The sequence below is a fragment of the Heptranchias perlo genome, chromosome 3, assembly GCF_035084215.1.
Source record: "Heptranchias perlo isolate sHepPer1 chromosome 3, sHepPer1.hap1, whole genome shotgun sequence".
Lineage (NCBI taxonomy): Eukaryota > Metazoa > Chordata > Chondrichthyes > Hexanchiformes > Hexanchidae > Heptranchias > Heptranchias perlo.
Genome location: NC_090327.1, coordinates 83921673 through 83933074, shown reverse-complemented (window position 1 = coordinate 83933074; position 11402 = coordinate 83921673). Strand labels below are relative to the sequence as shown.

At 36.7% G+C, this 11402-nt stretch overlaps 1 protein-coding gene across 3 annotated transcripts in view; it reads right to left on the bottom strand.

Moving 5' to 3' along the window:
* Positions 1-1033: 1033 nt before the first annotated feature.
* Positions 1034-11402, bottom strand: part of zc2hc1a (zinc finger, C2HC-type containing 1A) — an 88281-nt gene continuing 77912 nt past the window's right edge. For all 3 annotated transcript variants that reach the window (XM_067980653.1, XM_067980664.1, XM_067980660.1), the window contains one exon: positions 1034-9647. In XM_067980653.1, coding sequence (XP_067836754.1) covers positions 9458-9647 — 190 coding nt within the window. In that variant the 3' untranslated portion in view covers positions 1034-9457. The remainder of the gene's footprint in view (positions 9648-11402) is intronic.

Below are 11402 nucleotides of genomic sequence, written 5' to 3'. Positions count from 1 at the left end.
TGAAAAGCTGAGGCCCCAATAAAGATCCGTGGAGAACACCACTTATTACATCCTACCAATCAAAGAATGAACCTTTTAGCCCTTCTCTGTCCCCTACCTCCCAACCAATTAACAACCCATCTCACCAGATTACCTCCAATTCATTGTGTCTTTATTTTACTAAGAGAAGTTGTAGGGGCTTAAATCTCAATGTAAAACTGGACAAGTATCTTGAAGGGAAACACATTATTGGATACTATTGCCAGGGTAGCCAGAAGGCAGTCTAGATGTACTTGCAGGAGCACATTTTCTTCTTTTGTGCTTCTACGTAAAAAATTTCCTGCACACAGCACAAAGAAAATCAGGTGGGGAGGTTCACACTCCTGTAACAACACCCATCTGATTTTCTGTCTATTAATTTAAATGGATAGCTTAGGGAGGCTCCATCACAGTTGTGTGAACCTCCCTGCTCAATTTTCATCTGTGCTCTGCCCAGATGAACCTTTACATCCAAGTACAAGAGGAAAATGTGCCCCATGGCCTCTTACAAGCTGGAGATTTTATGTTTCTCTCTCCACAGTAGTTTTCCAATTACATACCTAAGCTGTTACTACTTGGTCAGCAGCTACTGCAACTGCCTGCGCCTTGATCTCTTCAATGAACTGACAAAGATACTCAGATCCAATGTATACATTGGATTTTAGAATTAAATATTTAACATATTACTGTTCTCACATATGATGCCAGATATGCATTAAAGATTTTAAAGGTCCATCTGACAGTTTTTAAAATATGTAAACAGTGGTTTATGTATAATTAGTTATATAGGATCTTGTTTCAGCAAAAGGCAAATGCTATTCCCCTTCAGATTTGGCAACAGCTTCCCATTTTCCTTAACAAAATAATCATAGACACAAATGGATGTAAATCCCAATTGAAGCATGCACTTTATTACTGACTGTTTAAAAATTTAAAAAAAATGTACAACATAATACTAGAATAAAATCTAAATGGATAGAAACATATTAAAACAAATTAAAATACATTACATATGTTTAATTTGAAAATACCACATTCTTTAATGTCCCTATTACAATGAAATATATTTGCTTTGCAATTGGCTCGATTTAAAACACAAACAAATGGTGTAATGTTAATGGGACACAGCTGAAGGTTTACAAATTGAACACCATCTCCATTCTGCAGAATGTTTGCAAAAATAAAGAGATGTGCACGACTGTAAAAAAACATTATGATCACTGAGAAAAGTGGTTTAAGGAAAGGGGAGAAAATGTGTTTAGGATAGCAACACACATGTTTCCTACACACTTTGTCTTTATCATAAGGCTCTCAGTTAAAGCATTAATTTATTAGAAAGCTTCTGTCTGACTCCTGGCTTCTAATTTTCATTTTATGCTAGATATGGAACTCCCACTTTAGCTTAAACCACATCACAACATATAAATTCGAGTCTCTTACAGGCTGCTTTACAATGAGAATCGAATACATCACATCATTAGAACAAAACTGATCACACAAAATACAGTTATATACATTACATACTTTAGTTTACTGCAAACAATGTACTAGTTAATATACATAGCATAACTATTGAAAAGATTAACCCTTTGAGGTATGCAGTAGCATGAGACTAAATGTATGTATGACCGTAAAATCAACAAGGATGACACACATAGTTTATTCCCCAAATACATGCTTGAATACGTTTACTTGTTCCATTTAGTTGCTTTTGTATAAAAGTGGGCAAGTGCCAAAGGAGACCATACAGGTAAGCAGACAGTTGGTAATGAGCAATTGATGTAGCATGCAACATCTCAAGGAATATAGGATGCCTGAGGTACAAATACACAGAATTTTCTGTGCATTTCTCTATTTTACATTATAAACTGTTTGAGGGAATGAAATGAGCAACATAAAGCTAAACATTTTGTATGATATAACTCTGCCCCAATCTTAAGATTATTATAGATTTCCACTCCTTGACAGAACTGGCTTGGGGCAGCTTTCATCTAGAATCAAGTCCTCTTTTAAAAGTAATGTTTTTATATCTATATTAAATTTCTTACTATAGACATTTTGAAATAGTTAAAATGTCCATAATTATCTATTACACTTACCAATTAAGTTCCCCTCTAACACTAGTAGGTGGCACTCCAATAGAAGTTCCCAGTTTAATTTTAAGACTACAATAACACCTGTATGTAATAGTATGACATGATGCTGTGGAGTCTTGTGCTAAAATTTTGGTACAGCTCCATTTGCTCTGTGGACGTAAGCATTTTTCTATTTTAAATTTAAATGTAAATTTTGTTTTTAAAATATCTTTGTTTTCTGAGGTGCTGCTACAATTGGGCTTGAATTTTCCGCTCAACAAGAAATGGTTGCTGTTATGCTGTGTCTGTATGTTGTCTACTGGATCTTGTGTTCTAGCAGTCCCTGTCTCCTCTAAGAGGCTGGCTGCCTTCAATCTCTGTACTCTCCTGTCCCTCTCCCCTTCAACTCTGGCTGCATTTAAGCTCCACTGCCTGTACACTTACTCCCTCCATGCTCCATATTTTTTTTTAACATAGAGTCTATGGCTCTGCTTCCTGCTGGTTGTATATAAATAACATTTTTACTTCAGTTACGTCCCTGCCCACTGGCTTCTTTTGTTAACGATTCTGCCTCTTCCTGGTCTTTTCTGACATTAGCTGTGTAAGGCTTTTCACTCCACCAGCCAGATTAATGCCTGCTCTGTTCCACCAGCCCTTTCAAAAAAACTTCAGCACCCCACTCTTTAAACTTAAAATTTAAGTTTAAAATTTTTCTGTAAAAAAAACTTAAATCAGTAGCACTGATCATGAAGAATCCTTCTTGTTTTGAATTAAGATAATTAATTCAGTCTCTCTGAACATATACATATAGTTAAGGTTGTCTCAGAAAAATCTTTAATTATAAATAGCTGCAAGTGAGAAAGACTGACACACTGGACTATTACCTTTATCTGTTCACTCTAAGGGTCCTTCGTGAAATGGGTTTAGTTTAGTGATCTATAGCACAAATCTTACTCAGAGAGCACAGGACAGAAGGTGCCAGAATTGGAAAGTGTCACATTGGTGTAGTAGTGACTGCTCTTCTGAGGCTAAGGCAGAAAGGATTTTATCCTGCATCTAGTTGTGGAATACCTGACCTGGTAATGTATGATATTACTATTGAGTAGCTTCAAGTGTCTGAATGTACATTGAACATTACAGTTCATGTATTACTTAAAACAAAAGATAAAGATGTGCTTGCTGGTCAAAGAATTATAGAATGTTACAGCACAGAAGCAGACTATTCCACCAATCAAGTCTGCACCAGTGTTTTTGTTCTCAAGTCACCTAGTCTCCCGTTCTCTCCCCATAACCCTTTAATAGTTCTCCCTTTTCAAGCAACCATCTATTGCCTTTTAAAAGAATTTATGGACTCTGCTTCAATTGTGGGTTGTGGCAGAGAATTTCAAATTCGAAGCATCTATTTAAATAATTTTTTCCTCCGTCTTTTTGTGATTATCTTAAATTTGCACCCTCATGATCATCTTGCTGACCAGTGGAAGCAATCTATCGCTCCTTACTTTATCATAACCTATCATAATTTTGAAGATCACCCCTTAAGCTTCTCAATTGTAGTGAAAAATCCCTAATTTCTGAAGTCTTTCTTCATATTTGTAACCTCTCATCTTGGTAACATCCTAGCGAAGCTACATTGCACCTTTTCCATTACTTTTATATCTCCTATAATGGAGCGCCCAAAATTGTAACACAATACTGCAACTGCAGCCTATGGTCTTGTACAAGCTCAACATTACCTCTTTATTTTTGTACTCCGTGCCTCTGTATACAAAAGTAAGGATTCCGTGTGCCTTTTAAAGCCACGTCTCCTTGTGCTGCTACTATTAATGATTCGTGTACCTGCATACCAAGGTATCCTTGCTCTTCTATTCATCTTAAAATCTTACTATGTAAGGCAGTATGTCTATTTTAACTTCCAAAATGTATATTCACATTTCTTACACTGAGCTGCATCTACCACCTATCTGCCCATCATACTGGCCTGCCTCCTCTTGTAGTAACAATTTGCACGCCAGGAAAACTGCATTAGTGACAAAATGAATATGATAGAGATAATTAATAGGCCTAACTTCTATAAATCCCAGTCAAGCTTAAAAATGAGGTTTGAGGGATCTACATGTGGGAAAGAGTAGTATTAATTGAATCCCCCCCCGCCACTTGTAGGTTATGCCAATGATTATATTCATTACATAACTCATAACCATTTACTGTACAGTTTACATTTCCTTGAGTTGCAAGAATACTAGACTGTACTTTTGATCAGTAAATGTGAACGAAGGTTCTAGTGATTTTAAAACATTTTTTATTTACTCTGAATCTACACAGTGTACATTCTTAACACTTTAAACTCATTATTTTACTACTTGAAGTACACAGCTTTTCACATGAATGACTTTTTAAACTATTCATAACTATTACAATGTAGGATTATGAGACATGTACAGAACTAAAGCACATTAAGGAAGTCAAACTATTCCTGGATTGAATCAATCTCACTTCCATTTTGAGACCACAATGGTTCTCGGGTCGTCAAGGGATTAATTAACATCAGTCCTCTCAGCTACTACACTCAAACAAATTTGAAGTCTGAAACCTCAGAACTCAATTTTTTGTCCAGTTATATTTTGTATCTGCAAGCTTCAAACAGTTGATTTATACCATTTTAGAGTTAAAACAAATTTAGACACAAATATTTGTTATAAGAAAGTGTTAAGATTAAAAGAACATAATGATCCCAATGTACTTCAAGGAAAAGGTACACCAAGCTCTTTTTCCAAGTTACTATATCTACATGCTAGAACAAAAAAAATTACCTTACAGTCAAACCAAGCATTTCACCTATATAAATTTCACCCAAATGTAAGCATGGGACGTAACAAGTTATCCTAAAGGATGCCTTAGGTGTAGGTTTTGGTATCAGATTCCACATTTTCCCCTTTAAATCAGTAACTATTACATTCCAATAGACAATTCAATAAGCAGTTATTTATTAACACTAGGTGCCAAAATGCTAGACACTGACACTCAGGCTTCCACCAAATCATCACAACAAAGTTGCTCACTGGAGTAAGAAACTGGTTGCCTCCAAGTATCTTAGGTTTTCCATAGCTACATGGTGTTTCAAAGGGCTCTGCCAAATTTCATTCATCATAGTCTTCAGAGCAAGAGAAACTGCTCAAGTCAGGCTTTGAGGTCACCCCCTTCCAACATTTTCAGTCAATGGCAACATTTTGGGATTAGTGTCTTGCCTGCCTCTGCCCTCCACCACACCTTCGTCTACTCAAATTGAGAATGTTAGTAGGAATTTTCTGAGGCTGGGAGAGGGGAGAATGTAGGAGATATACAATAGATTCAACCATCAACTTAATAGCAATCACAAAATGTCTTGTAATTTAAAAAGGAGCAACGTTCCTTAATTTGGACCCATGTTAAGCATTTCAGGATAAAGAAATAGATGTTTTCTTCACAAATTACGTTTATAGTCTTATTATTGTGGGGTTGCATTTAGATTTTCTGATTCAAAGAAAATGAAAAATGATTGTAGTAGCAGTACAACAAATTCTATAGCTTAAAAACTCTGCTCAATCTTCCCCCTGTAGTCCAGAAGCCTCTGCCTCCATCTTCCCTCTGAAATCCAGAAACAATACTGAATTTCTCTATGGAAGAACTTTAGGGATGGCTACTGGCAAATAATTTTTGTGTGGACTGGGGAAAAAAAATCAGTAAATAATTTTACTGCAAAAATTTAACATGACAAAACTATATATAAAAGGTATTCAGTTCATACAACATCTTGATTAATGCACTGCTGACCATATCGTATGAAAGACAATTAGTCATTTTGCACTGAAAATAGGTACAGTGCCCAATATCAGAAGACCAATCCATATCAGAATATCAATCAACTCCAAAGTAGTTTTGCCTTTTTTTTGGGGGGGGGGGGGGGAAAGAGAGAGTGAGAAATGTAATGAATTTCTATTTTAAAATTTAGATGTTGTAAATGGTTCTTATGTTCTTATCGGGGAGCGGGCAGGAAATTGGACATGAATTTAGATTTGAGGTTAGGATCAGATCAGCCATGATCTTATTAAATGGCGGAGCAGGCTCGAAGGGCCGATTGGCCTACTCCTGCTCCTAATTCTTATGTTCTTATGTTCTAACTGTTCAAATTTAAAGATCATTGGTCATTTACATCTGAAACTTTACTTACATTCAACAGGTTACATAAGAAAGTACATGACCAGAAAACACTCTGCAGTTGTTCTGGCCAGTACCAAAAACTAATATCTGTCAGTTGGCCATTCCCTCAAATACTTATCCAACTGTATTTACATTTTTCCACACTATCTGCTTCTACATCTGGCAGCCCTTTCCATTGTTCGTTACTATCTGCATATTTAAATCTAAACTGTCCATGCACATTCCCTCTTTTAAGCTTGAGCTGGTATGCTCTGGTTCTACAGTTTGTGGCAATCTCAAACATGTGATTGGGTTAAATTTCCTTAAACATTTTGAACAACATTTTCTTCTCCAGAATAAATAATCCCTGGCTCTTCAACTCTTCTCTAGCTCAAATGTGTTAAGACAGAGAGTTTGGTTGCCCTTTTCTATACTGCCTCCAATGCCTGGATATCCTTGCCTTAGTAAGGCAACCAGAACTGTACACAGTACTTCAGGTGTGGCTATCAGTGTCTTGTTCAGACTTATCACGTCCTGGGATTTGTCCCAAGATTCCTCTATTTCCTTTATCCTTTTATGGTCAGATCTCTTCCAGGTACATGGGCAAAATAGCTGCTAAAGCTGTACTTTAGGGATTTAAAACCTATTCTCACTTTGTTCTGCTTTTTTAAAAAAATGCAAAGAGTGTACTATTTACAAGTTTAAGGTGGAAACAACACAATGTCAATTAACAGATAGTAACATTAGCAACAATTTGTTTTTCAAACATATTCAACATTCAGTGTCTGCACATCAGAGTTTTTATTTTCCCATAACAATTGGGAAACTGCAAAGTTATTTTTTTCATATCTTAAACTCTGTCTCCTCCTTAACAGGGGCCTTGAGATTACTCCATGTGATATCAACATACGAACATATAAAACTCTTTCTCTGCTCTTTTAAAAGGTCATAACCCATTTAAAATAGAGGAAGGAATTTCATTAAAATACATAGAGCGTTCTTATACTATTATTCCATTGCCCAATTTCAAGGCCATTATTTAAAGCATTTGCTGACAGAACTGTGTTGGTGTTTAGCATGTGATATATTATTGAATTATTTTCATAATCTCCCCACTCAAACACTTTCACATTAAAGATCTTGTACTTCTATAGCATCTTTCACAATCTTAGGATGTGCTCACAGCCAATGAAGAACTTTTCAAATGTAGTCACTGTTGTAATGTAGGGAAACATAGCATATTACAAGATCCCACAAACAGCAATGAGATAAATGACCAGAAATCTGTTTTTTTAATGATGTTAGTTGAGGGATAAACATTGGCTAGGATACCAAGAGAACTCTTCTGCTCTTTGTCAAGTAGTGGCATAGGATCTTATAAGTTCACCTGAGAGGGTAGACAGGTCTTTGATTTAATGTCTCATGCAAAAGACTCCCTCAGTACTGCACTGACATGTCAGCCTAGATTACATGCTCAAGTCTCAGGAGTGATGCGTGAACCCACAACCTTCTGACTCAGAATTGAGAGTGCTACCACTGAGCAAAGGCTGGCATCTTAAGTGATTACTTTACACAAATTTGAAAATATTAACTATCCTTTCCTATCGAACATAACACTCGTGATATTAAGAGAACAACTCAATGAATACGCATGCAGATCCTGAACAGGAAACACCTACACTGGTTTTCTTCTAGGTGGAAAAAGTCACAAAATTTAAGAGTTTCAGGAAAATTCTCTTACCTTTTATTTTATTCAAGAAAATCCAGAGTTGAATGCTTGAACATAATATATTATTGTATTTACTTTGCCCATTAGAAACACCAGATAATTTACATGAAGCACCTTTCACCCTTGTGAAATAAACGCAGTAGCACATGCGTACTAATAGATCAATAAGGTGTAACTTCAACGCTTCAGATAAGATTACAAGAGAAAAAATTGTGATGCAACAGCAATAAGCTCGTGTAAGTCAGTTTTCCAGCTTGTGTAACTTGTACCTGTGGACTACAAAGTTTGTCTTTTGAGGCCAAGTGAACTTTTACAGTCCTGTGTTGTCACAATAATCTACAAAGTACTAGTAATAAGCACTTTTCTTTAACAGTAATCATGGATTATATACCATCTAAATGCTTAATTATTTCAGATTATCACAGAAACAATCAGTAGATTGGATACACTTGGCTAAGTGCCAAAATATTTGGTTTTCAACCCAAAAGGCTAGCTGTAGACATTTACCAGCACAACTGGCCTTTTACTGGCATCTTCTGCAAACCCCAGTCATTTTGTATTTGCATAATTTGCAGTAGCCACACAAGTATTTTTACCATTCTCTATGATAAAGTGACATGTGTGTACACTAGATTTAAATTAATGAACGAATACATGAGGTAAAGTTAATGCTTTGACCTTGATTTCAAACTTCATTTGCGAGGAAATTCATTTAACTCAATTTACTCTTCTGTTACGTTCACGGTACGTTCAGTTTTGATCATTCATTGCCCAACATCACAAAACTGAAGTTAGAGGGTAGGCAATAATATATTCCCATCTGTGTTACCAAATTCACTTTGTACTCAATGGATGGCAGGTTTGCCATTATACTTGGATGAAAGCTCACTGCTGAGCCACAACATAAAGGCAAGGGAAAGTTTTGCCCAATTAAACTATGTTACGTTTCTTCATTATACTCCATTATTATTTAAATCGCCAGACACAAAAAAGAAAATGCTGAATTTTGCTTTTACCTGGCCACTAGGGGAAGTTTCCGTATATTACACAGTGGACACTCAGTCACTAAATGCTTTTCCTCTTCCATCTTATGAAGAACATTCATGATGAAGGCATCAGTCTGATACTCTGCGATTTGCAATTTTAGTGCATTGTAGTCAACTGAAAAACTCTGCTATAATGCAACTGCCATTTTTAAACAATGAATGCAGAAATGAACGATTTGTAACAAAATTAGTGTTCTCACTATTTCACGTTTGCTATATTGCACAACACAAAGTTCAAAGATTATTTAAAGTAGTCCTTTTTCTTTACAAGATGCATTTAGTTTTGTGTGTAAATTTTCATATAACAGTTGCTTAAACCTGCTAATGCAGTATTGAGCAGTGCAATGCTTATGTATGATGAGCTTTGAAAATTGCATTAACATGTTTTGCTTGGAAATACTTATACTGCATGATCAAAGGGTCACCCTTCTCACTCCACATTCACAACAGAACTTTGCACACTCCACAGGATACTTAGTTCCACATTCATGACAAAATCTTGGCAGTTGTTGACCAGCTGAACTTCTAACATTGCCTTTCATGATCCCATCATTGAAAGTCAGGGAATTATCCCTGGTGTCTAAACCAGATTTCATATTTTTCCTGGAAAAGAAAAGTATAATTTATCTTAACGAAATGGCAGGATTTCAAGCTTCAGCAAATAGCAATATTTCAAGAATAGTTCAAAACAGCCAATATTAACGTGAATATATTTTAAGAATCTGAGGCAAGGTTACATTCTTAATGATTCACAATCCACATAGATATGATCGCATTCCAATATCAGGCACTCTTAATGGTAATACTGAGTCCCTTAGTACCTTCAGCAGTATTCCTTTCTGTATATAGCACCACTAACACCATACCTTTCCCTGCCCGCACTTGATTTAAAATGCACTGTAATGGCCATGTATCAACTTTTTCCATAGAAACTTGGAAAGTGTCCCTCTTATATATTTTTTCAAATCTGAGGTGTAAGTTTCAAAACAGGATTTATGTCACTTCTTGAATTGAACAAAGCTAGGTGGGAACGTAAGCTGTGAGGAGGACACAAAGAGTCTGCAAAGAGATATAGACAGGTTAGGTGAGTGGGCAAAAAGGTGGCAGATGGAATATAATGTGGGGAAATGTGAGGTTATTCACTCTGGTAGGAAGAATAGAAAAACAGAATATTTTTTAAATGGTGAGAAACTATTAAATGTTGGTGTTCAGAGAGATACGGATGTCCTCGTACAAGAAACACAAAAAGTTAGCACGCAGGTACAGCAAGCAATTAGGAAGGCAAATGGCAAGTTGGCCTTTATTGCAAGGGGGTTGGAGTACAAGAGTAAGGAAGTCTTACTACAATTGTACAGGGCTTTGGTGAGACCTCACCTTTTAGTCTTTAGACTTTTAGTCTCCTTATCTAAGGAAGGATATATTTGCCTCAGAGGTGGTGCAATGAAGGTTCACTAAATTGATTCCTGGGATGAGAGGGTTGTCCTATGAGGAGAAATTGAGTAGAATGGTCCTATGCTCTCTGGAGTTTAGAAGAATGAGAGGTGATCTCATTGAAACAGATCAGATTTTGAGAGGGCTTGACAGGGTAGCTGCTGAGAGGTTGTTTCCCCTGGCTGGAGTGTCTAGAACTAGGGGGCATAGTCTCAGGATAAGGGGTCGGTCATTTAGGGCTGAGATAAGGAGAAATGTCTTCACTCCAAAAGTGTTCTACAGGCAAGTCAACAATAAACGGGTAGTAAGAGGACAGGTGGGGCCGATTAGGGACCATAAAGGAGACCTATGCATGGAGGCACAGGGGATGGCTGAGGTACTAAATGAGTACTTTGCATCCGTCTTTACCAAGGAAAAAGATGCTGCAACAGTCTCAGTAAAGGAAGATATAGATGAGATACTGGATGGACTGAAAATTGATAGAGGTACTTGAAAGGCTAGCTGTATTTTACAACACCAAGTTATAGTCCAGCAATTTTATTTTAAATTCACAAGCTTTCCTTGTGAATTTAAAATAAAATTGCTGGACTATAACTTGGTGTTGTAAAATTGTTTACAATTGTCAACCCCAGTCCATCACCGGCATCTCCACATCGTACTTAAAGTAGATAAGTCACCCGGTCCGGATGGGATGCATCCTAGGCCTAGGTTGCTGAGGGAGTAAGGGTGGAAATTGCGGAGATACTGGCCATAATCTTCCAAACATCCGTAGGTTCGGGGTGGTGCCAGAGGACTGGAGAATTGCAAATGTTACACCCTTGTTTAAAAAAGGGTGTAAGAATAAACCCAGCAACTATAGGCCAGTGGTGGGGAAACTTTTAGAAACTATAATCCTGGACAGAATTAACAGTCACTTGGATGAGTATG